At 35.1% G+C, this 27,839-nt stretch overlaps 2 protein-coding genes across 7 annotated transcripts in view; one reads left to right on the top strand and one right to left on the bottom strand.

The window, feature by feature from the left end:
- The window catches only part of MARCHF5 (membrane associated ring-CH-type finger 5), a 58,944-nt gene extending 45,944 nt beyond the window's left edge, over window positions 1-13,000 (bottom strand). Inside the window, exon 1 of the mRNA XM_031956051.1 lies at window positions 12,736-13,000. Within this exon, the coding sequence (XP_031811911.1) occupies window positions 12,736-12,770 (35 nt within the window). The 5' untranslated portion in view covers window positions 12,771-13,000. The remainder of the gene's footprint in view (window positions 1-12,735) is intronic.
- Window positions 13,001-13,369: 369 nt separating this feature from the next.
- The window catches only part of CPEB3 (cytoplasmic polyadenylation element binding protein 3), a 267,785-nt gene continuing 253,315 nt past the window's right edge, over window positions 13,370-27,839 (top strand). For all 6 annotated transcript variants that reach the window (XM_031956050.1, XM_031956048.1, XM_031956046.1 and 3 more), the window contains exon 1: window positions 13,370-13,471. The gene's annotated coding sequence lies outside the window, so the exon portion shown is untranslated. The remainder of the gene's footprint in view (window positions 13,472-27,839) is intronic.

Below are 27,839 nucleotides of genomic sequence, written 5' to 3'. Positions count from 1 at the left end.
TCCTAGATACAATATATGTGTGCAGAACCAAACAGTTCTAAATAAAATTAATTGTATATGTGTGTATACTTATTTATGACAACTTTTCTATTTTTTTCCTACAAGGAATAAAACACAATCTTCATTCCATTATTTAACTGGGTTATTTCTCAGATTACCTAAAGATGGTGACACAGGTAAAATTAAAACTTCTCATTGATAATACATATTGCAAATTACTGCGTGAAATATTTTCTTCTTTTAAAGCAAATCATTTGAAGTTTTTGTTATTTTTATTTTTTTTTTCATTTATAATTGTTCATTTTCAATGAAATTGAATACCACACTTCAATGCCTAAGGATCACCTATATTCCTGTTTTCTGCCCCATTCCTTCCATCTCAGCCATTTACTCATCAATAATCTCTCTTCTACCATCTTTCCTATCTGCTTGATCTCTAAGTCACTTACCCATTCATTCTAAAGAGATGAATTCAAGCTGAAGTAAATTAGCACCAAGCAGATAACTAAAGAGGGTTAGTAAACTAAAAAGTCTTCATGATTAATTGGCTAAGGAAAAACTTGATTTGGTTCAGTGACTGCCAAAGAAAAGAATATACAAGGATGAGAAAAGGATAAAAATGATTCAAAGATTTCAAGCCCATGACACTTAGAATGGTGATAACATTGACAAAAATGGACAAACCAGAATGGAGTAGAGAATGAGTTGTTTTAAGACATGGTGAATTTAAGGTTATAGTACCTGATCTAAGTTCTTGGTGACCTTTAGGTATAATAGAAAATGAGACTAATAAATCTGATTATGGGAATTAAAAAGGAAAAGAGAAGCAGCAGAGAGAGATCACTCCCTTGAAACTTTTGGAAATTGAATAATACAAACAAGATAACTAGCTAAGAAGAGAGAGATGAAGGTTTCTTTTTCTTTTTTCTTGCTGAGACAATTGGGATTAAGTGACTTGCCCAGGGTCATACAGCGAGAAGTATTAAATGTCTGAGGCCAGATTTGAAATATTTTAAATGTTTAAATGAACACCAAAAAAGGGGAACATTTCCACATCATAATAGATAAGAAAAAGGCTCAAATGATTAACAGTTACATAGTTTTAAGAAAAAAAAATGACTTGCTTTTCTGTACTTTTTTCTAAACTTCTATTCTCTTTTGGAAATTCTTTTAAAAAAGTTTTACATTATTTCTTTGAAATCCTTTTTTTTATCAACTTTTCCTATTCAATTTGTGCATTTAAAAAATGCTTCAATGTTTCTTTCTTTCCTCTTTCTACAATTCTATTGCTAACCCCCTTTCCTCACCAATTCTCTTCCTGAATTGAGGGGAAAAAAGCCCAAATAGGCACAATCAACTAAAACAAATCTATACATTGGTGATATCCAAAGAGATATAACTAATTCTGCATCTTAAGACTATCACTTCCATGTCAGGAAGTGAGCAGCTTGTTTTAATATTGATTCTCTGAAATTGTGACTAATCATTTCACTGATCAAATTTGTCAAGTCTTTCAGAGTTGTTGTTGTTTAAATAATGCTTTTTTGTTACTGTAAAATTTTTTTGTTTCTGTTCTTTCCTCTGTATCAATTCATAAAAGTTTTCCTACATTTTCCCTGAAATCATCTCCTTCTTCATTTCTCATGGAACAATGATATTCAACTACATTCATATACTTTAATTTGTTCAGCTATTCTCCAGTTGATGAAAACTAAGCATCCTCTTAAGTTTCTAGTTCTTTGCACCTACAAATAGAGCAGCTATAATTTTTGTGTAAGTCCCCCCTTTTCTTTATTTCTTAGGGCTATAGAATGTCAGCCACATCTGCAAGAAAAGGGGAAAGATATAGTGAAAAGGAAATTAAAAAATTAATGAAGGGATAAATCTATTAAATGTAAAATATACTTGGAAGCATAAAACTGTAGTAAGGTTTTTTTCTTAAAAGGATAAACCCTAGTGAAAATAGGGACTAATTATTTTGAGTATTATAAACTCTAATTTTGTTTGTTTCTTTTTTTTAATTTAAGTTTTTTATTTTCAAAACATACACAAGAATAATTTTTCACCAATGACTCTTGCAAAATCTTGTGTTCCAATTTCTCTCCCCTAGATGGCAAGTAATCAATATATGTTAAACATGGTAAAAATATATGTAAATCCAATATAGGTATACAATATATACTTATTACATTTATACAATTATCTTGCTGCACAAGAAAAATCAGATCAAAAAGGAAAGCATATGGAAAAAAAAAATTTAAGCAAACAGCAACAAAAGAAAGGAAAATGTTACATTGTGATCCACACTTCGTTCCCACAGTCCTCTCCTTTGAGTGTAGATGACTGTCATCATAACAAGATTATTGGAACTGGCCTTAATTGTCTCATTGTTGAGAAGAGCCACATCCATCAGAATTGATCATCATATAATCTTGCTGTTGCCCTGTACAATGATCTCCTTGTTCTGCTCATTTCACTTAGCATCAGTTCATGTAAGTCTCTCCAGGCCTCTCTGAAATCATCCTGCTGACTGAGGGCTGCCACAAACATTCGTGCACATACAGATCCCTTTCCCTTCTTTAATATCCCTTTGGGGTATAAGCCCACTAGAAACACTACTGGATCAAAGGGTATGCACAGTTTGATAACTTTTTGAGTACAGTTCAGAATTGCTCTACAGAAAGGTTGGATCCATTCACAATTCCACCCACAATGTATTAGTGTCCCATTTTCCCCACATTCCCAACATTTGTCATTATTTTTTCCTGTCAGCCAATCTGAGAGTTATGTAGTGGTAACTCAAAATATAATTCTAATTTCTATAAGGAGGTATTTCATTATTAAGTAGTTCTTCACAGAGTATTACTTGAAACAAGTACCAATGGGGAACACCTACTTTATTAAAATAATGGATACTTTGAAGGCAACACAAGAAAATAAATAAAGCATTACTAAGTGTTAGTCACTATGCTTAGCACTGGAGATACAAGTAAAAACAAGCAAGGTAGTCTCAGCCCTCAAAGAGCTTATATTCTTATGGGAGAAAATAATCCATAAAGAGGTATGGAAAGGGAAGGAAGAAAGTGTAAAGTATCAAAAGGAAGAAAAGGTGGAAAATGATGTACAGGTATGGTTCACATGAAATATGGTAAAAGCTTATTTATCAGAAATAGAAGATCTAATGGTGAAGTCTAAGATTCCAGTGGGAGGGAGAAAAGAATGAATAAGAATGATAGCCAGACTAAAACTGGAAACTGAATGGATGTCCATCAGTTGGAGAATGGCTGAATAAATTGTGGTATATGAATATTATGGAATATTACTGTTCTGTAAGAAATGACCAACAGGATGATTTCAGAAAGGCCTGGAGAGACTTACACGAACTGATGCTGAGTGAAATGAGCAGGACCAGGGAGATCATTATATACTTCAACAACAATACTAGATGATGACCAGTTCTGATGGATCAGGCCATCCTCAGCAACGAGATCAACCAAATCATTTCTAATGGAGCAGTAATGAACTGAACTAGCTATACCCAGAAAAAGAACTCTGGGAGATGACTAAAAACCATTACATTGAATTCCCAATCCCTATATTTATGCCCACCTGCATTTTTGATTTCCTTCACAAGCTAATTGTACAATATTTCAGAGTCTGATTCTTTTTGTACAGCAAAATAACGTTTTGGTCATGTATACTTATTGTGTATCTAATTTATATTTTAATATATTTAACATCTACTGGTCATCCTGCCATCTAGGGGAGGGGGTGGGGGTGGGGGTAAGAGGTGAAAAATTGGAACAAGAGGTTTTGCAATTGTTAATGCTGTAAAGTTACCCATGCATATATCCTGTAAATAAAAGGCTATTAAAGAAAAAAAAAAAAAAAGAATGATAGCCAGAGAGCACATATTATGGTAAATAGATATCAAAAAGTTGGGTGCAGATCTAGGACCTCTTGAAATAAGGTTAAAAAATTCATTTATCAGAGCTTAGGAACCCAAGGTAGAGTTCAAGAGTCTCAAGAGAGAGAGAGATCAGGATGAGGAGAGAGTTCTGAAGTTCTGAGGGCGATAAATTTACTACAGATTTGCCAAAATCAAATATGACCACACATATACAAAAGAACCAGAATATAAAATCTCTCTCTAAATATTTTCTCTTAATGTTTCTTCTCATTTCAAAATGTTCACTGCAAATTTTGTGTGTGTGGTCTAAACAGTTTTTTTTTTTAAACTTTGTTTAGATCATCATAGCCATGGGACTGCTAGGCCCCATTCTAGGCTCTCCATTCTCTTAAATGTAAAAAGAGTACTAATCATTATTTTCTTTGTATTACTTAGTAGGGGTAGTCTTTTTCATACTTCTAGCACTATCTTTTTTGCAAGTTTAGGATTCACTCTCTAAGTAGCAACAATATCAATATGTAAAGCAATAAGATTTAAAAAAAAAAAAGAATAGACTTATTAAATTGTTTAATATTCATTTTCTGTTAATAGTCCTTAATTGCACCAGACACACAAATGTACTGCTACAGGATTAAAAAAAAAAAAAGGATAATTTAAAAGTATAAGAGATAAGAACTGTATTTAGAAATAACGTCCTGACATTTTAAAAACATGCCTAGGATATCAAAAGAAAATAAAGCTCAAGATGATTCTCAGGTTCCAACAGGGAAATAATGAGAAAGAACCAGTCTTATGGAAATTCACTTTTATTTATTTAAGGTGATAGAAAATTCACATGATGGATAACTTCTGTGTCTTATTTTGACCGTTTCAGTTTAAATTTCATGAAGGCAAGGACTTTGTTTTAATTAATTTTTATAGTTTCTCTAGTGTCTTCTATCGAGTCCTGTATGGCACAGGCACTTAGTATTTGCTCATTAAATGAACAAATGTCAAAAGAGGATGGAAGTAATAATTGTAACAGAGAGAGAGGATAAACCCTCTGAGATGGAGAACACAGAGGGAAAAGAACAAGACAACTGAACTGTTAAGGGAGACCTATACTTAAGAGAAAGAAAGAGAAGTCAGATATGATCATGAAGAAAAGTGGAGCCACAGAATACAGGAGTATCATAGAAAGCATTGATAGAATGAAGACTGAGAAATGACTATTTATTTGAGAAAAGGCACTTTCAGTATTTAAGAACCTATCTATTTAAACCAGACATTATTATATGTTTAAAAAGATATAAAGTTTAGTTTTGAATGGTCACTACACTTGAGCTTACACAGTTGGAGTGAAGGGAGATTAAGAAAAGTACCATTATTGTAATATAAATTAAATCTTGATATTTATAGAAGAAATATGAAAATTTAAAAGCTGACAAATAATCCTTCAAGATTTGAGAATATTATCTTACTACAATCTTAAAACAATCCTGTGACATCCATGCTATTTACAGGCATGTTCATGGTATGTACATGCCATTTTACAGATGAGGAAAGATGTTGAGTACATAACTGACTTGCCTGTTGGTCATATGTTACTGTCAGACATAACTGTCAGAAGCAGTATTCAAACTCAGTTTTTCCTAAGTCCAGCGTTCCATGCAGTCACTGTGTCATGTTGACACTAGCAAAGTGTTATGAGAGATTCAAAGGAGATAGGAGAAATGAGGGATGTGTTTAGAAAGTAATCTAACTGGCAACAACTCACAATGAAAAGTCCAGAAGAAATAATAATGTGATATAAAAGTTTCACAAGGTGCTTTCCTCACAAGAACCCTACTGAGTTAAACATTTTGATTATTATTATAGTCATTTTGCAGGTAAGGAAATTAAAACTCAGTGTTGTGTGACCAAGAGAAACAGGAAGGGGTCAGAGTCAATATTTTCTATTGCATTTTAGAAAGGTAGGGTAGTGGAATATTCTTAAGGACCTTAAGTAACCAGGTGAAGGAGTTTGTGCATGATACTGTCAATAGTGTGCTGAATTTAGTCACAAGTCTTGAGTTTTAACCTAGGTTTTGTCATTTATTGCATGTGTAAACTTGCAATACCTGACTTAATCAATTCAGGTAATCTTTAATGGGTCTTATATGAGAAACAGGAACAGCTGATTTTCCAATTTAAATGCTATGATCTTCTGATACAACCAGATCTATATGTAAGAATGATTAGTCTGGTCACATCATGAAGGGCATGCTGAGAGTCCTACTTGTCTAGAAGGGACAAATCTGCCTTTGCTATTTACTATTTGGGTGGTTTTTCAGTGAGTCACTTTATTTCTTAGGCTTCAGATTCCTTATCTGTAAAACCAGGGGTTTAAACTTTGTGAAAACAGATGGTAAGAAAGAAGAAACAGAAACTGCAGACCCTTTGTTTGAGATGTCTAGAAGCAAAAGTAGAAAAGAACAAGTTCAATTATCCTGGCAAATAAGAGTTAGGGATATCCAACACAATTGGAATTTAAGGACAGAAGTATTTGTTGTACAGATCAAAATGTTAATGCTGTACAAGTTATCTGACTTATATTCTCAAAACTCAAAAGCAATGCTTGAGTTTTTGAAAAACAATTGAGTGATGTAACTTGTCTAAAATTATATAATCAATGTTTCCTAGGATTATGCTTTATTGAATTCAAAAGGCTTAAAATAATAAACTTAAATACAGTTCCAAAGAATTTGTTTACAAAATATGCTTGAAATCACTTACTCAAGTTATATATAGCCAAGATGGCTGTGTTAAGATGGGGACTTGCCTGAGATCTCTCAAATAACACCTGAAAACAAATTCTGAGGCAGCAGAACCAAGAAAAAGGATGGGGTGAAAGAAGGTTTGTCTTACGGGCATGAAAGTGAAGTCCAGGAGGCCTTCAGGGGTGACTAAATTGGAGGCAGCTGGAGCTATTGGCTCAGGGAGGGTAAGAAGATTGGACAACTAGCCATAAGATTACTACAGACCCTTTGCTGGCATTGGGAACAGGACTACTATATTGCCCACATGTGGTTCTAGGTTACAGTTCCAGGAGGAAGGAGGAACACCAGCAGGAGAAGTGATGCTAAACATAGTTCCACCACAGAAAAAAGTGCGTAGGGTTATTCACAGACCAGAGTGCAGGCCACATCTCTCCTTAGATTTTACCACCTTGGAAGAACCGAAAACCTCCAGACTACTCAGAACTAGTTCTGAAAACAGCAGTTCAAAAATATCTGAAGCTTAGGACAATAACCCTAGGAGTAGAACTCAATGTTAACATAAAATTAAAAGTTAAGAAACAGGCTGGAAAAATGAACAAACAACAAAAAAAGAACCTGACCACAGAAAGTTACTATGGTAACAGGGAAGAACAAAACAAACTCAGAAAATACTGAATAAAGTAACATCTCAAAAAAACAGAAAGAGAAATGATAAAAGAGGTATAAAAATCCAATTAAGAGAAGAATGCTTTAAAAAGCAAAATTGGTCAAATGGAAAAAGGAGAACAAAAGCTCACTGAAGAAAATAATTCTTTAAAAATGAGAACTGGAAAAGTAGAAGCTAATGAGTATGAGGCATCAAGAAATAAAGTCAAAAAAGTGAAAAAATAGAAAATGTGGAATTTCTAATTGGAAAAAATAACTGACCTGGAAAATGGATCCAGAAGTAATTCTTAAATTACTGGACTACCTGAAAGCCATGATTCAAAAAAAGAGGTCAAATATCTTCTTTCAAAAATTATCAAGGAAAATAAGTCTTGATATCTTAGAATCAGAGGATAAAACAGAAATTGAAAGAATCCACTGATCAACTCCTGAAAAGCATTTGAAAATGAAAATTCCCATTAATATAGCCAAATTCCAGAGCTCTCAGGTAAAGGAAAAAATATTCCAAGCGGCCAGAAAGGAATGATTCAAATATTGTGGAGCTGAAATTGTGATAACACAAGATTTAGCAGCTTCTACATTAACGGATCAGAGTTCTTGAAATATGATATTCTGGAGGGCAAAGAAGTTATGATTACAATCCAGAATAATTTAACCAATAAAACTGAGTATAATCCTTCAGGAGGAAAAAGGATACTCAATGAAAAGACAACATTCAAGCATTCCTGACGAAAAGAACAGAGCTGAATAGAAAATCCGACTTTCATCATATCCAAGACTCAAAAGAAGTACAAAAAAGGTAAAAAGGAAAAGAAATTTTTAAGGGATTCAATGAGATTAAATTTTACATTCTTATATGGGAAGATGATACTTGTAACAGTTAAGATGGGGGAGAATAACAGGATTGAACCTTAACCTCATCAGAACTGGCTCAAAAAGAGAATATCATACACACTTAACTTGGGTATAGGGAAGAAGGAAGGGGAGAACTTAAGGGAAAGGGGAGGGGGACAGATAAAGGAGAAGGTGGTTTGAGGGAGGAGGTATTCAGAAGCAAAACACCTTTGAGGAGGATCAGAATGAAAGGAGAGAAAGAAAAGGATAAACAAGTTTTGGGGGTGAAGTAGGATGAAGGGAAATACACAGTAATCAAAATTGTGAATTTGAATGGGATGAACTCATCCATAAAACAGAAGCAGAGAGAAGAGTAGATTTATAAGCTTCAGACATAAAAGGTAATAATACCATAAGCAAATTAGGGGAGTAGGGATTAGTTTGTCAGATCTATGAAGGAAGAAATTTATGATCAAATAAGATATACAGAGCATTACAGATGTAAAATGGACAATTTTAATTATAGCAAATGAAAAAGTTTTAATACAAATATAACCAATTCAGCCAAGATTTAAAAGGAAAGCAGAAAACTAGGAAAAAATATTTTTATACCTAGTTTATCTGACAAAAGTCCTGGTTTTTAAATACATAGAGAACTGAGTCAAATTTATAAGAATACAAGTCATTCCCCCAAAATGATAAATGGTCAAAGGATATATCGAACAAGTAGTTTTCAGATGAAAAAAATCAAAGCTATTTATTGACAGTCATGTGAAAAAATACTCTATGTCACTACTGACTTTTTTGTGGTGACAAAGAATTGGAAATTGAGGGGATGCCCATCAATTGAGAATGATTTAAGAGGTTGTAATTTTGATAGAATATTGTTATAAAAAATGACAAGGCATCTGCCTTAGAAAAAGCCTGGATAGACTAATGAATTGATGAAAATTGAAGTGAGCAGAACCAGAAGATTGTATACAACAATGACCAACTATGATTGACTTCGTTATTTTCAGCAATACTATTATCTAAATCAATTCCAAAAGACTTATGATGAAAAATGTTATCCACCTCCATAGAAAGAACTGATGGTTTAAATGAAGATCAAGGTATACATTAAAAAAATTCTTTTTTTTCCCCTTAGCTTTTTTGGGTCTGTTTTATTTCACAACATGACTAAAATGGAAATATGTTTTGCATAAGAGCACACATATAATCTATATCAATTTGTTTTCCTTTTCAATCAAGAGGGAGGGGTGGAAAGAAGGAAATAATTTATAACTCAAAAAATGTGAGAAAAATATAGAAAGAAGAAAAATAAAGAAAATAAACTTGCTTTTTGCCTTTAATTACTACATTAAGAAAATACAAAATAATAACCAGTCACTGTACTAAAGTTAAATAAAAATACAATTAATTTCTCTTTCAGTAATAATTTTTGGTAGCTTAAATGGCTTACAACATTAAGCAATGCCAAATGAAGACATTACTTATGTATAATAAAATAGGACCTTTGTTTTCCTTGACAGTTTATAAAATATATTAGACGTATATATGTATGTGTGTCTGTGTATATGTGTGTATGTGTTTACACACACACACAGAGTGATATAAACTAAACTATTAGGTAGTTGTTCCAATAGTTCTTTCTTAAGATCAAATAACAACCATTTATTAGGTGCATAGTATGAGGTAGACATTGGGAGTACAAAGATTAAAAAAAAAAAAAGAAACACTCAAGATTATATTCTATCCAGGAAAACAATATGCCGACAATTATATACAAAATAGATACAAGGTAAAATTTTTGTAAGGGTGGGAAATCAGGAAAAAGATTTTGTAGAACGTGGTCTTTGAACTGAGTTTTTTTGTGGGGAAATAGGGAATTCAAAGGTATTCTAATTAACTTGCCCAAATTCACATGACTAGTAAGTAGCAGCATAGAAACGAGAATAAATTCAGATCCACTGATTTCAGAACTTTCTACACAATGTTTCTTAAATAAATGTTATCCATAAAGCAGGCTTTTACGTCACATGTGAGCTGGAAGGTAACTAGAATATTATGATCTCATTTGACAAGGATGGGGTAGTAGTGGTCCCTCTGAGAAAACACTACTGACAGACCAATGTAATCTATTCTGTTCCCAGTAACAATGAGAAGAAAATGAGGTGACCTGCTAAGATTCTAAACAATCAGGATAACTGGGGAACTAGGTTCTTTTGTAATGGAGGCTGGAACGGCATCAGATCTTTGTTAGCCCCAGGTTACTCCCCCAGAGAATCAAGTACATGGCTTTCATTTAGAAGCTTAGTTTCATTTCATGAATATTCAAATATATCCTTTTCATCTTGGGTGACTCTCATTCATGCCCTACCATAAATCCTCTAGAAGAGGTATCAAATGTGAGGATCTGGGGGCCGAACCAGATTAAAATATAATTGGGAATTATTTAATATAATAAATAAAAATATATTAGAACACAGATAATGTTAACATGCGTTTTTTCTGTCAATATGCACCTGCAGGGATCCTAATATATGATTTAGTGGCCTCCATTTCTATTTGAGTTAGACACCACTGCTCCAAAAGATCCAACCAATAACTGCAGGATGAGCCTTTATTTTAGGTTGTGCTTGAAGATTAGCTATAAATAGCCAAATGTCACCTCAAAAGCAGAAAATAAATTTAATATCTTATTGTACATATGTACTATTCAAAAAAGGTTGTTAACTATCTGCTGACTCAGAAAAGAAGATCTAAATTACAGAGATCTAAGTCTTCCTGTTAGTCTAGACAATTTATTGGAGCAGGAGATAAAAACTGTTGGGCAGAACTTTAAGAAGTTTGAATTTCTAGTAGCAGCTTCCTCACTGGTCAAGTAGATTAAGTCTTACCAACTAATATTAAAAAACTGCTCCCTGAGCTGCTAAATTCATGACCTTTTTATCTTGGCCCATTTGACTGTGGCAATTTCTGAAACTTTTGCATTCTTGTCCTGGATTCTTTGAATTTCCTGGGTTTTGATGATACCCTTCTTTCCAGGTTTCCTACTTGTGTGGCTGTATTTGTCTCTTCTGCTCCATTCCAACTTCCTTAGCATAAGTGTACTGTATTCTAGTGCCACAACTTACAGTAGTTATCACTTCTCAATTGCCAGAGCCCTTTCCCTAGAAATTACTTTTGTATTTACTTTTCTACGTACACATTGCCTCTACCTCCCTAAACCCATCACGTAATTTCTTGAGGACAGTTATTATAAGGTGTTTCTCAATGGCATTATGTTGAGGCCAAGGACCTTGTAAAGGGTGATGCTTCATGCAAGAAGCTACCAATCGACAAGCCCTATGCGTGGCAAGAAATGTTCTAATCCCTAAGAATACTGATGACCAGAATGAAACAATCCCCACTCTCAAGGAATGGGGTTTCATAGAGAATAAATATTAACAGGGAAAAATAGACTTCACTATAGTTTATATCTCAAAGAATCCCAATAGTGAGTGGTCCACTTAGAGCTGTTTTCATATTAACAAAACTACATACCGCCTGACTTTCTTGCTCAGAACCTAGGAAAATGGAAACCAGGTTTTCCTTTAGTGATTATCCCAGGTTGCTAGGCCTAGGAGGCTTAAACAAATGGGAGACTCACACCCCCTTGAGCTCAGGATAGGCTCAGGTGCCTCTAGGAAGACTGGCCTGTCCCTTCCCCCAGCCAGTTACTCCCTCCTCAAATTACTTCGTATTTACTTATGGGTGTACAAGTTGTTTTGCCCAAGTGGAATGTAAGCTCCTAAAGAGCGAGGTTCTCAATCTATCTCTTTTCTTTCAAATGTGTTGTCTATATGTATCTATATACATATATAAATACATATAGATTTTCCTTCATGTGTGTACGCACCTATATATATACACACACATACATACAGTCTATCAAATCCTATGCTATGTGCTCTCCCATACCTGTAACGACTGCTAACATAGGAAATATCCCTAAACGTTTGCTAAACTGCATTTAAAAGTAACCTAGCTCTTCTTTCCACATGAGACAAAAGTCTCTCAGACCTCATGGGAATTTCTAGTTTTCTGTGTGATATTCTGAGTTTGGGGTTTCTGCTCCCCTCCTGTAACTACTCTGCGTTTCCCAGATTCTGTACAGCGTAACCTCGTTGAGGGCAGGGGCTGTTTCGGTTTTCTTGTGGGCCGCCCCCCCCCCCCCCTTTTTTTTTTAAATTTAATTCCCAGCGCAAAAGAGCAGGCGCTTAGCAGACGTTTCCTGAATCGAATCAGGAGTCAAGTCTTTGGCCCACCTCCGACGGAGCGTCCCCCTTCCCAAACGCTTCCGTTCCCCACCCAGCCCGCCCACTTGAGGCCATCTGGATAAGGGTCTCTCTGAGGTACGGTCTTTCCCGACCCCGGGGAGCGAGAGACAGTGGCGACCCAAGAAGCCCGCGGCCACACGCTCGAGAGGACGGGAAGGGGCTGACAACTTTTTGGGTTCCTTTGACCCCCTCCCTCGCACCCCTTCCCCAAACCAGCCGATCCGCTGGGACCGAAAGCTCCGCCCGAGTCCGGCGCTCCCCGTACCTGTCCAGCATCTGCTGCAGGGCTTGATCGGGCATCTTCTCGAGGCCCTCCCCGCGGGGCCGGGCCGAGGCGGCGGCGACGTAGGCGAGCTCCTGGCCCTAGGGAGGGACAATAGTGGCGAGACTCGGGGCGGGCGAGCTAGGCCTCAGCCGGGCTCCGCCGGCGGCTCGCTCTCCTCACCGCCTCCCCGGGCGGCTCGGCGGCGGCGGCGGCGGCGGCGGCTCGGAGCGACCTCTGGGCTCCGGGAGGACGCGGGGGAGGGAGGAGGAAGAGGACTAGCGGGCGGAGGGTGAGGAGGCGGTGGCGGGAGGAGGGGCCTAGGGCTGGGAGGCGGCGATCGCGGCGCGGGTTCCGGTCCATGGACCGCGGCCGAGGAGCTGAAGCTGGCGGCGGGGCTACCTCTGTGAGGTAAGAGTCGCCGCCTCCGTGCGCACCGGGGTCACGACGCAGGGGCAGCCCAGAGCAGCCTGGGAGATGTAGTCCCAGGACCGACTCCTGGCGAAGGGACCGACAAAGCCTACTTTTGAACATCTCCGCCGTCCTCCTCTCCGGCCTGCTGCCCGGCACACACTCACACACGCACACACGCACACTCATACACGCACATTCACACACGCGCGCGCACACACACGGGAGTCTCCTTTTTTTTTTTCCTGCCCGAGGGGAGAAATGTCCTTCGTGCGGCTCTCTAAGAAACAGCAAGATGTACCGGTCCAGCGCTGTCAATAGGAAAAAGGTCAGGCCCCCCCTCCCCCTCCATGGAGGTGGTCTTCCCTCCCCCCGGACCCTGCGGCCCACGCGTGGCTCCTCCTCTCGGGCTGGGCCGCCCCTAAGGTGCGGGAGCTGGGCTCTGGCCGGGCGCTGGGGCTGTCACCAGAGTGGGGCGGGCCACCTCAGAGGGGCGCCTCGGGACGCGGCCAGCGTTTACATCAGCCCTCCGAGCACCGTGGGGGGGCCGTGCGGCTCTCTGGCTATGGCCAAGTCTGAGAGGCGCCAGTAGCGAGATCCTTTTACCCGAGAAAACGGTTGTCAGCTAAACCTTCCACGGAAGGCTGTTGACACAAGGGGAAGAAATTTCCCCTCCCTTCAGGAACCTTCTAAACTGTGTCTGCTGCTTGCTACTCCCACCGACTGACAGAGCTGGACTTGGGTGCCAGCAGACAGCCTTGGCGTTTTCTGTCGCAGGCTTTGGGCCCAAGGCCGTCAGCCTCGTCCCGCCGAGACCTTTTAAATCTTTTGATGAGTTTGAGGCTTAACATCTCCAACCAAGGGCGGAGGAGGCGAAAGTAGAAAAAAAAACAAAAACAAAACAAAACACCGTAAACCAGTTGGTTTGGTTCATTCTTAGAACCTTCTAGTTAGGTTACGAAGGGAATCTTAGTTGGTTTCCTTTGGGCTGGAATGGTCCCCTTCATCAACCGAACAAACCATCCACAAGTGAGGCATATGGTTCAAATAATACTTAGAATCTATTGCGAGTCGTGGAGTTCCTGGGGGAAAAGGTCACTTTTCATAAAATTTTGTAATCAAATCTTAATTCAACAGTTTAGTTTCCACTGCCTAAAAAAACACAACTACTTTGCCAATGAGTATATCTCACCATATCCATTCAGAGTCAAATTACTGTAGCATGATTCTCTGAAAAGCTTTCGAAGCTGTTACAATGAGTGCCCTGGCTTCCTTTAAGAAATGAAAAACATGCCCATGCTAAGGATAGAAAGGGAATATTCTATTTAACCAGGATGTTTTATATTTTCATTTACTAGCTGTAGTGACTATACACTCCCCCACACTGTATGGAAATCTGTAGCTTCATCAGCAGTGTGGAAGAAGTTTTTTTATTATCAAACTTAACTCTTTACAATATGAATTAAACAAAAAAAAAACTGTTTACAACTCACAAAAGAAATGGGATTATTCCATACCTGGATTTGGTGCAGAAATTAGCCTGGATTTCAAAGTTTGCTGTCAATTTAAGTGTTTCTGTGGTTGCCCCGGAATGAAAAAAAATTTAATTTTCTGATTAAATTCATATTCGAGTAAAGCCATTTTTGGGGATCTAATATGGGCTTGTAGATTATTTAATGTGATGTGAGCATCTGATAACCGTAGACATGAAAAAAAATTGTTAAGAATTTATTCTTCATTTTAAGTTGCTTAATTGATATACATTTGGAATATGAAGTTAAAATACCCTAAAGAACCTAGTCCTGTTATAATAGGCTCAGGAATACTTGGGTATGAATCACTTCTAAGTTTTAGGAAACACTGATTTGCACATTACTTGAAACTGTTTCCAGAGAATATATTTTAAAATATCTAAAGAAAGTATTGTACATCAGCAAAATAATGTTTTGGTCATGTATACTTATTGTGTATCTAAGTTATATTTTAATATATTTAACATCTACTGGTCATCCTGCCATTTAGGGGAGGGGGTGGGGGGGGTAAGAGGTGAAAAATTGGAACAAGAGGTTTGGCAATTGTTAATGCTGTAAAGTTACCCATGTATATATCCTGTAAATAAAAGGCTATTAAATTTAAAAAAAAAAAAAGAAAGTATTGTACATAGCCCTAATGACGTCAGTATGTTCCCAAGTCAGTTAAGAAGTACTAGCATGCTTACCATATTCCAAACTTGGTAGTAAACTTTCAACAAAATTAGCATTGCAAGAACATGGCATACTAAATGTGGGGCTGAGGGAAAGGAAAAACTCAAAGGTGATGCTGGGGTTCTGAGCATTGTAATGGAGACCATGATATTGTTATTGGCACAACCAGGAGGGGAAATTTGAGTATCTGAGTAGGGTATGGAATGAATACCTAACTTGGAATAAGGAGAAATATGCTTTTTAATCTCCCACTCCTCACTCAGGATTTATACTATCTGGGTAAGGCGCTCAATTTCCCTGAGGTACAGTTTGTTCATTTGTAAAATGGAGATAATGGTTGGTATTCATTCTTCTCAATGTTATTTTGAGGGATAACCTTAAAGAATGAAATAAATGTCAACTTTTTTATTGTTATAAGGGCCTTAGACATTCATGCTTTTAACCAGCTTTTACTGAGCACCTGCCAAAAGCTGTAAGGAATGCAAAGTTTAAAAATAATTCCTGTCCTATCAATGAGCTTGCATTCTAGTTAGGAAGAAAGGACAGGCACAAGAGATGTACAATAATATAACAAGGCTATAGATGATTCAATGCCAAATGACTAGTATAAACAAGTGCTGAGATCAGAAGAAAGGAAGACTATTGGAGTTCAAATTGATGGTGAATGAAAGGCTCCATGGAGCAGATGGGACTTGAACTGGACTAAGATGAAGAGGAGAAAGAAGACATATCTGTGGTGGGACTTGGAGGTATCTTGATTTGGAAACAGTGCATAGATCAATTAATAATGAAGGATTTGCTTTGTGTAATAGTGAAAGATTTGGATAGAAAAGTAGGTTGGTACTAGGTTGTGGAGAGTGTTAAATGCAAAGCTAAAAGATTGAAACTTTATTTTATATGTTATAGAGGACCTTGAAAATTTTTGAATAGAGGAATAGTGCCTTGGCCGGCAAGGCAGCGTGTGTGGACCCTGGAAGAAAAGAGATAAGGGCAAGAGAGAGGGGACGCGCAAAATGGAGGCAAGTCAAATCATTCTGATCAAGCCTCATTTTAATGGGTGCAATAGTACAGATATATATAGCAGTAGAAAAGAAGGCAGGGTTGTACAAACACAGTACAGGGTGGGGGTCCTAGACAAAGGGTTGGTATCCCGCCCAAGGATGAGCTGCTCAGATGTTTCTGGTGGCAGGAAGCTCTATGATGTTATTAGGGGATGCCTAGATATCTGCCTATTCAAAGTTAGGATGTGATTAGGAGATTCCTATTCAGGAAGTCTTTGGTATAATGTGATTAGGAGATTCAACCTATTCAAGGTTGGCCTTATGTGGCTGTAGATTAGTGCCGGCTCCCAACAGAATAGTTTGATTAAGAAAAACTGATTCAGAAAGATTTCATCTGAACTGAGTATGATTGCAGAGTAGGTAGAAAAAAGAAAGGAGAGATTATTTAGGAGGTTGTTAGAATTGTCTTAAGTAGGAAATGATAAAAGATTTGAATGAATTAGGGTAATGATAGTGGGACTGGAAGAAAAAAGTAATGGAGCTGTTTGAGGATAAAGATGATTAATTCTCTTTTAGACATGTTATGTGTGAGGCAATGATAGGTCATCCAAGGAGAAATATTTCCAGTAGGTAGTTAGATATAAAGACACAGAAACTAACAATAACAACTTCAAGGTCACAAAGTGTGAGGTAGATAGTACAAGTGATGGGAGTGAACACTGAGACTGTCCAAACTCTCCTTTGAAAGAAGCTTCACTCTTCAGAGCAGTTAAATGGTCTCATTCAGTTGGAGATCAGTCTGGGACCATTCCCAGTAGCTCAACTTCTAAGATAATAGCTCTCTTTTCTATTATAGATCTAAGTCCCGGGGATTGACAACATTGAAGGAATCTCATTCAATTGTGAATGAGAGCCCAAGCCTCAGATGGCTAATAAATGACAACTCTGAATCCCAAATCTTTGTAGAAGTCTGAAACAGGATTATGTTTGCCAAGGAAGCTCCTTTCTTGGCAAAGCTGCCTGACAGGACTCTTGCCCACTGTGAAGATACTCTCTTCTTAGTGTTAACCCTTGTTATTTCCCTGACAGGACCTTATCCACTAAGAAGTCTTGTTTTCCTAGCAAGACTGGCTTCTCAGTGCCAATAAAAATCCCTTTTGCCACACAGATTTTTCGGATTTGTGAATTCTTTCACATTGGACCTGCGCCAACCAAAGGGGATTCCCCACCCCAATTCTCGCATCTCTTCATTACCACTAGCCTTATCACAAGCATTTGATTTTTAAAAAATGAGATTTAGTTAACTGTCATGATTAGAGATCTATAATAAATAGGATTCAAATCCACATCTTCTGGTTCCCAGTCAAGCACTTTGTCCATAGACTTCTTTATTGCATCCTAGGCGAGAAGCCAGGGTTAGATATATAAACTTGGAAGTTATTAATCAATGTCTCCTGACTATGAGTCACCTTTGGAACTTGAAGTCAGTTTGAGATTTCTCAGGAGATAGGTCAGGATTGGAATAGGCTTTGGTTGTCAAGGTTTGGACAGTGTTCCCCTCACTATTCCCCTGCACTATGTTCTATTGCACTGAGGGATAGAGGTCCTAAAATTTCATGAACAGGCTGGTTCCTGGCCTTCTGAAAGGATTCTATTTTATTTGGGATATTTATTCCCTCTATCTTCAGGAAACTCTACAGATTCCTGATGACCTTATTCTCCTAGAGCTGATAATAATCCATCTAGGAAGCTTCGTACTATTTTCTGAGCTCTTAACATTTTTATAGTCTCCAGAAGATTCTTATCCCTAAAGCCCCATAAAGAAAATTTCCTAAGACTGGTTAGCCAGAAAATAGTATCCAGTACTAAAATAGTTTGCAAGAAGGAGCATTATGGGATAGTCAATGTCATATTTGTTCAAGGAACATTATATGGAAGAGATAAATTTACCCAACCTCCATTAGGTGAAAACCCCAAACTAGTGCAGTTCTATTCATAAAAGTGCTGGAGAGTTGATTTTAGAATATAAATTTAGATCTCTACTGAGTTCACAAATCCCTTACAGAATCATAGGCATACAGAATCTATATGTAAAGATATGCAGCCCACTGCAATTTTTTAAATGCAAAAGGAATTATGACATAAAGTCCATAAGAATAATGGTTTTAAAAAGCATGTAATTTTGTACCAAGTAAAGGACCAGTGATAAAAACTGCTGTTAGGCCTCCCTCCTTCCTTCCCTCCCTCCTTCTCTTTGTTTCTCTCATATTTGTTATTTTTATATCACCTTTAGATCCCTAGATATCCTTTGATCTCCCACTTTGAGAACCATCATGACAAAGAATGAAGCAGAGGAAGAAAAACCAACAGTACATCATTCATGTCTGATATATGTTCCATAAAAACATAGAACATTACATCTGCCAAGAAGGGAGAAGAGAAAATGCATTCTTATCACTCATTGTAGTTACATGGCAAAAAATGACCATGTGGTCATTTTATGTTGTTTTCTGGTTCTGCATACTTTGCATCATAAAATCTTTCCATGCTTTCCTGTGTTTTTCTTGTTAATAATTTCTTATACTGCAATAATATTTTGTCATGTACATGTATAGCAAGGCAGTCAGATGGCATTGTGGATAGAGTGCTAGACATGAAGTTAGGAAAACTTAGTTTCCTGAGTTCAAATCTGGCTAAAGACCCTGAGCACATCACTTACCTCCATTTGCTTCAGTTTCCTTATCTGTAAAATGAGTGGGAGAAAGAAATGGCAAATGACTATAATCCTTGTCAAGAAAACCCCAAATGGGGTCACAAAGAGTCCAATAGGACTGAAAATGATTGAACAACAACAACAACAAATGTGTAGCAATTTATTTAATTGTTCAACAATTGATGGGCTTCAACTTTGTTTCCAAAGTATTTGGTATTACAAAGAATGTAACTTACAAAAGTATATGTGGAACTTTTCTTTCTTTGATTTCTTTGGAGAATATGCCTAAGCATGAGATCTCTAGGTCAAAGGAGATGGACATTTATGTCACTTAGCATAATTTCACATTGCTTTCTAGATTGATCAGACCATTTCACAGCTTCAGCAATAGTTGTGTTTGTCTTTTTTAAAAAATTAAAATTTAAAAATTAAAAATGTAAATTTAAAAAATTTTAAATTTAGTGTTTGCCTTTTTAAAAAATTAAATTTATAAATTTTTTTCTTCTTTATTGTGAACTTAATCATTAACAAAAATGAACATTTCAAGACATAAAGAACAGGAAAGATGATTACATAATTTGACTACTGTTATAATTTGCTTTTTTCTAAGTAAATGATATATATCACATATTACATATATACACACACACATACACACACATCTATATGTGTATAGATTAATGAATTAGCAACAAAATTGTGTGTTTGCTTCTGCATTTTTTCTTCAGAATGTTTAAAAATGTTTTATTGAAGCTCTTTCTTCCTTTCTTACTAACTCATTTTCTCTTCTCCCTGAAGTAGAGGTCTTCTCTTGTAACATTATATACATATATATGTATATGAACGTAAATATATTTATATTCATGCAAAATGAATAAATTGACTATATCTGAGCGAGCTCTTATTCTCTATTTCTAGTTCATTCCTACTCTGGCATGAATTTAGGAGGTATATTGAATCATTAGTCTTTTAAAAATAGGATTAGTCACTGTTCTGTTGCTGAGATCTTTTGAAATTACTTCCCCTCACATTAACATTGTTGTCATTGTGCAAATAGTTTCCCTAGCTCTGTTCATTTCACTCTGCATCAGTTCATCAGTCTTTTTTATCTTTTTTCTGAATCCATCATTTTCATTCATCAGCTACAATTTAATCATTTCCTAATTGATAGTCACTTAAATTGCTTTTAGGTAATTGCCTCGGCAAAAAGTGCTGCTGTAACTTTTTATATATTTGTACATTTTATGGCTTTTTTATATGATTGTTGAAAATTTATACTTGTTTATGCACTCAGATGCTTTTCCTCTATCAACCTTTTTTGTGATATGTCTGATAATAGTATTGCTATGTCAAAGACTAGGTACATTTTTAATAATGAACTAGTCAGATTGATTCTGTATTGTCTTCTAATTGATTCTATTTACAATTAATTAATTTTATCCTGTAAATGCCCAAGTCATGGTTCTTTATCTCTGAACTTAGTTCATAACTCATCTGGCGTTAAGTTTAAAAATACAGTTCTCTTGTTAATCATTGCTCTATTCTTGTGTCAAGGATATACATTACCCTTGAAGAATATACGTGAACACTAGGCAATCTGGTGTCATCATACCACCAAGCTATTCTTTAAGGATGTCTGATTTATTGTCCACAGTAGTCTGGTCCAGTATTTCTAAAGTTGCAAATGGAACAAAACAATAACATTTGCTTTAGTTCTCTTAGGAGGGAGTTGTAAGCCACTTGTTCCCAGTTTATTTTTTTTTAATGTTTTTATATAATAATTTTTAATTAATTATAATTCCCCAACTAAGTAGTCTTGTTCTTTGTTCTATACTATCCTCAAAATTATAAAAAGGGGTCTTTGTTAAGCTAGTTATGGGTAAATTAAATTTTAATAAAAATATATAATAAATAAGTATAAAATAAATATATAATAAATCAATTTTATAATAAATTGATCACACTCAAAACTTTGTGCTTCAGTCTACCTTAATTTTAACTGTTACCATGACTTTTTGAATGTCATTCCAAAGTGTTTTCCAGAATGGTTGAACCAATTTACAATTATACGAGCCATAATAGCATTTGTATCTTCCTACGATTCCAATTCTTGCTATTTTCTTGTTTTATCATCTTTACCAATACGGTAAGTGTTAGAGTTGTATTTTGTATTTCTCTTATTATTAGTGATTTAGAGCATTATTTTCCCCACGTAGCTTTTGAAAACTTTTATTTGTTTATATGAGAACTGTCTATATGTCCTGGAGAGAATGGCTCTTGTTCTTGTATACTTGGCTTATACAAGAAAATATATATTTTTAAAATTTGTGTATATATCTGTGATATAAGTTTTTTATTTATATCTTGAATAGTAGTAATATTAATTGAATCTGTGAGATAATTTATATAGGGAATGCTCAGATAAAGAAATTCCTCCTACCAATGTAGGTTAATATGTTTAGTCTATTTTTTTTTTTTTGTTAGTTTTTGGACTAGGTCTCTTACTTAACCAAGCTGGAAATGCAGATGCCAGTCTTTGGCCTGCATGGAAGCTTTGACTTGCTCACTTTCTGACTTGGGGTGATTAGCCCTTTCCTTTGGTAACTGGGTGTTCCCTAACACCTGGGGACAGTATTAATTCCTTACTTGGCACTTATATCCAATTGATTTTAGCCCTACTGAAGCTCAAAATCCTATATTCAAGTGCTCTATCAACCTAAATCCTTTCACTGTCAGAGACTACAAGCTTGGGTCACCATGCCCAGTTTTTGTAATATAGTTTTAGACCATTGCCTAGCGCACTGAGAGATTAAACATCTTGTCCAAGGTCATGGAGGTAGTGTTTGTTAGAAATAGAAGGTGAATCCAGATTTTCATGGTTCTAAGACTGACTTTATATTCCTGTAACAGTTTATTAAAAAAAAAAAAAAAAAAAAAAAAACTTTGATGTGATTTAAAACTTTCATTGATATCTTTTGTCTTTTACATCAAAAAGATCTCTTCTATTATCTTTCATTCTGCCCTACCTAGAACTGCAATATAATAAATTATACCTTTTTAAAGAAAGAAAAAGCAGAAGAGGACCAAAAAAAAAAAAAAAAAATCAGAACCAAATAATGCATCAAAACAGTCTAAAAATAAAATAAATCCAATGTACTATACCCCTGGACCTTCCATTTCTGCAAAAGATGGACTTGTGGAATGGAGGGGGGGGGGGGGGGTTGTAATTCTTTCTGTTCTTTGGAGCCATGCATGTTTTGAGTTGGATTTTTTTTTTTTTTTTTACATTTTGGCAGCATTCACTGTTTATTATTTTGTAGTTAATTTTTCTACATAAATATCTATGTGCATTGATGTGATATATATATATATAATATATATATATGGGTTTTTTTTTTTTGCCTCTGTTTACTTTGCTCATTTAAATGTTTACTTGTTTCTTTGTTTATATCATATTCATAATTTATTTTTTAAAGTTATACAGTACAATCATGTTAAACATATTTCCACATTAGTCATGTTGTGAAAAAAGAATCAGAACAAAAGGAAAACATCAGGAGAAAGAAAAAACAAAAAACAAAAAAATGAAAATAGTATGCCTTGATCTGTATTCAGACACCATAGTTCTTTTTCTGGAGGTGAATAGCATTTTTCATCATGAGTCTTTTGAAACTGTCTTTGATCATTATATTGCTGTCTTGAATTATTGCATTGCTCAGAAGAGCTAAGTCTATCATAGTTTATCATTGCACAATGTTATTGTTACTATGTATAATATATTCTGATTCTGTTCACTTCATTCAACATCAGTTCATGTCTTTTCAGGCCCTCCTGAAATCATCCTGGTGATCGTTTCTTATAGAACAATAATATTCCATTACATTCATATACAATAACTATTTATAGATCTGACAAGCAAAGTATCTCTTGTTCTCCTAATTTTCTTATGGTATCACAATGTATGTCTAAATCATGTACTCATTTTGACCTTATATTGATTGCCATGTAGTATGAAATGTTGGTTTTTACTTCGTTTCTGCAATACTAGTTTCCAGTTCTCCCAGCAATATTTTTTCAGATAATGAGTTTTTAATCAAGAATCTGGAGTCTTTGGGTTTATCAAGCATCAGATTATTATAATCATTTACCACTGTGTCTTACATACCTAATTTATTCTATGGATCTACCAGTCTATTTCTTATCTGGTGTCAAGTAGTTTTTATAATAGTCACTTTATATTGTAGTTTTAGATCTGGTACGACTAGGCCATCTTCCTTTGCATTTTTTCTATTACTTCCCATGGTTTTCTTGACCTTTTGTTCTTCAAAATAAATTTTATTTTTCTAGCTCAGTAAAATAATTTTCAGAAGTTTGATTGGTATGGCTCTGAATAAGTAAATTAATTTAGATAGAATTGTCATTTTTATTATATTAGTTCAGCCTACCCATGAGCAATTGATAATTTTCCAATTATTTAGATTTGACTATTTATGTGAAAAGTTTTGTGTTTGTGTTCATATAATTCCTTTTTTTGTCTTGGGATGGAGACTCCTAAAATTTTTATATTGCCTACACTTTAATGAGAATTTCTATATCTCTTGCTGTTGGGATTTGTTACTAATATATAGAAACAGCAATGATTTATGTGGGTTTATTTTATATCCTGCAACTTTGCTAAAGTTAATTGTGTCAAGTAGTTTTTGGATGATTCTTGAGGATTCTGTAAATATATCATTATATCATCTGCAAAGAGTGTTAGTTTTGTTTCCTCATTGCCTATTCTAATTCTTTCTACTTTTCTTTTCTTATTGCTAAATCAAATAATAGTAGTGATAATGAGTATCCTTGTTTCACCCCTGATTTTATTGGGAAGTCTTCTAGCTTATTCTCATTATAGATAATGCTTGCTGATAGTTTTATATAGATATTGCTTATCATTTTAAGGAAAATTCCATTCATTCTTATGCTCTCCAGTGTTTTTAACTTGTAATGAGTGCTGTATTTTGTCAGAAGTTTTTTCTGTGTCTATTGACATAATCATATGATTTCTGTTAGTTTTGTTATTGGAAAAGTTGATTATGCTGATAGTTTTCCTAATATTGAACTAGTCCTACATTCCTGATATAAATTCTACCTGGCCATAGTATATTATCCTATATTAAATTTCTTGAATCTCAGTGCTAATACTATATTTAAATTTTTGCATCAATATTCATCAAGTAAATTGGCCTATAACTTTCTGTGTTTTTGGATTTTTCTGGTTTAGGTATCAGAAGCATATTTCTGATTTATGTCCTTTTAACAGTTTATAATGGAGATTTGGTAAAACTCCTAATTTGCCTATTTTCCCAAATAATTTGTATAGCATTTGAATTAATCGCTCTTTAAATAGTGGGTAGAATTCACTTGTAAATCCATCTGCCCCTGGAAATTTCCTTCTTAGGGAGTTCATTGATGGGTTGTTGATTTTTTCCCCCCTAAAATGGGCTCATTTAAGTATTTTATTTCCTTTTCGGTTAATCTAGGCAATTTATGTTAGATTGTCACATTTATTGACACACAGTTGGGCAAAATAGTTCTTAATAATTGCTTTTATTTCCTCTTGTTAGTGAATTCACTTTTTTCATTTTTGATGCTGGTAATTTGTTTCGTTTTGTTTTTTTAATCAAATTAACCAAACATTTGTCCATTTTATTTTTTTTTAAATCAACTTCATCAATTAGCTCTTAGTTTAATTATTAGTTTAATCATTTTCTTACTTTAAATTTTATTAATCTCTCCTTTGATTTTCAGAATTTCTAATTTAGTATTTAACCGGGGGTTTTAAATTTATTTTTTTTCTAGCTTTTTTTAGTTGCTATAGTTTAGTTTATTGATCTCTTTCTCTATTTTATTCATATAAGCATTTGGAGATAAAAAATTTCCTCTATGAACTGCTTTGGTTATATACCCTAAATTTTTATATGTTGTCTCATCATTCTTGTTCTCTTTGATGGAATTAATGATTATTTTTATGATTTGTTGTTTTACCTATTCGTTCTTTAGGGTTTAGTTAGTTTCCTTTTTTTTTTTTTTTGGCTAGGCAATTGGAGTTAATTGACTTGCCCAGGATCACCCAGCTGGGAAGTATTATGTGTCTGAGGTCGGATTTGAACTTAGATCCTTTTAGATCTGTTTTTATGAATTTCCCTCTATCCTACTTTCCCTTCTATTTATCCTTCTCTCACTTTCTCTCCTTTCATTCTGTCCCGCAATATGTCCTCCTCTTTTCAGTCCCCTTTTCTTTCTGCCTCCCTATAGGCTAAAATAAGTTTCTATCTGTCTTGAATTTGAATTCAATTCAAATTGAATATGTATGTTCTTCTCTCAATGAGAAGCAAATTCAGTGAGAGCAAGGTTCAAAAAATGCTCACTTTTTCTTTATTTCTTTCTCTCTCTCTTTCTTTCCCTCTTTCCTTCTTTCTGTCTCTTTCCCTCTTTCTTTCTCTCTTTCTTTCTTTTTCTTTTCTACTGTAATAAGTTCTCTGTCTTCATATAATGTACTTTATTTTACCTCCCTCTTTCCTCTTCTTCCAGTAAAATCCTTTTTTTTCCCATCCCTTAATTTTTTTATATCACATCAAAGTCAAGTTATACCACACGCTTTGTCTATATATACTTCTTCTACATACCCTAATAATGATATAGTTCTCAAAAGTTACAAGTATCATCTTCCTGTGTAGGCGTGTAAACAGTTTAACCTTGATATTAGTACTTAGTTTGAAATAAACATGTGACAAATTCACAATGGCTATTCTTTTTGGCAAAAGGTAGGCTTATTTAGGGGAATGGGTTATAGACAAAATAAAAAGATGAAATAGGCAAAAAAGTGGCACCAGAAGTGGTAAGTATGAAATAGAGTTGTGAGAACATAGTGTTAGCAGGGGAAAAGTTCCCCAGAGAAACTCACAATTAACCGGGGAAAAGAAAATACTGCATGAACTCGGAGTAAGGCATTGCAGGCTTAGACAGGTTAGACTAATCAGAATTAGCCAGAGTAAGGAGAAAGATGCCATTAAAGGGAAGGTACTATGAGGAGGAAGAGAGACCCACATCATAGTGGGTCCTAAAAAGGACTTAGCAAAGATCTCTTCATCATAAGCAGATCTTTTATAGGGGAAATACAGTCTTGGGGGGGTTTTCTCAGGGAGACCAGAGAAGTAAAGGCAGTAACTCTCAGAGAGCAGGAACAGGAACCAGATAGTAATTCAAAGGAAGGAATCAGGAGCCTGGTAGAATACATATTTCAAGCAAACATAATGAATCATATTAAAAATAAAAACTTCCAAATCACATGATTATCTTGATTCATTTAAAAAAAAAAAAAAAACTTTGACAAAGTACAAATTACTCATTTGTAAAGGAGAAAAAAAGCATACCTACAATTGAGGGATCATTTTTTATATCACAGAAAGTATTTATCTAAAACCAAAAATAAGTATCACAACATATACAACTGGAATACACCAGAAGTTTTCCACCAAAATAAGGGAATGAAATGAGGAAATCTATGCTTCCCATTCTTAGTTGATGTAGTCTTCTTGAGAGTGAAAGAGAGAGTATGTCACATCACTAGTATATTTATCTTTTCATTACCTCTCCAACACTGACTATTCCCATCTTTTGTTATCTTTGACAATTTGTATTTCTCTTATTAATGATTTAGAACATTCATTCATATGATAAATAATTTCCAATAGTCTGTATACAGTATCTTAGATACCAGACCCTCTCATTGAAATTTGATATGAAAAAAATTCCCCCTCATTTGATTTGTTTGCTTATTCTAGATATATTTTGTGCAAAACTTTTCTAGTTTCTTGTGATCAAGTGATGTATTTTTGTAATTTTGTAATTGCCTTTGTCTTGTGTTTTGTCAAGCTTACATTTCCTATTTACTTATAATTATAAAAGATAAACGATCTGTTTCTTTTCTATTTTTTTTATGATTGAATTGTCAATATTAAGGACATATCCATTTTGTAATTATAGTAGAATATAATCTAAAATGTTGGTCTAAACCTGATTTCTGCAAGACTGCTTTCTAGCTTTCCTAGCAATTTTTATTATATGGGAAATTCTTGCCTGATTGATTTATGTTTCCTAATATAGCCAATCCTGGGATATTGAGTTTTATTGTTTCTTATTGTCCCTTGTCTAGTCTGTGCTATTGAGCTCCCTTTTTAAAAACCAATGCCAAATGACTTTATGATTGCTGTTTTTCAAGGTTCAAAAGTCTTATTACCCCTTTATTCCTGCTTTTTTAAAAAAAATTTCCCTTGATATTCTAGATCTTTTGTTTCTCCAGATGAATTTTGTTACTATTTTGTTGATTTCTATCAATAGTTTGGTATAGAATTAAATCTACAAATTAACTTTAGTTGTATTGTCACTTTTATTTTATTGTTATGGCCTACCTATGAGTATTGAATATTGTTCCAGCTTCTTAGGTTTTCCTTTATTTTTTTAAAGAAGCATTTTGTAATTGAACAATGCAAATATTTTGTGTATATTTTGTAGTTATTTAGAATAGGATTTCCCTTTTTTATTGATGTTTGAATTTTATCATTTCATAGAAATCTGTTCTCATATAGAAATACTGATAATTTTGTTAGTATATTTTGAAACCTGCAAATTTGCTTTCCCTCTAATAACATTTTTCTCCTTACTCTGGCTAATTCTGGTTAATCTAACCTTCCAGTAATTGTCTTATTCCAAGTTCATGGAGTATTTCCTTTT

This window comes from Sarcophilus harrisii, chromosome 2 (assembly GCF_902635505.1).
Source record: "Sarcophilus harrisii chromosome 2, mSarHar1.11, whole genome shotgun sequence".
Classification (NCBI taxonomy): Eukaryota; Metazoa; Chordata; class Mammalia; order Dasyuromorphia; family Dasyuridae; genus Sarcophilus; species Sarcophilus harrisii.
The sequence above is the reverse complement of the archived record's forward strand: the minus strand, read 5'-3'. Positions and strand labels throughout refer to the sequence as shown.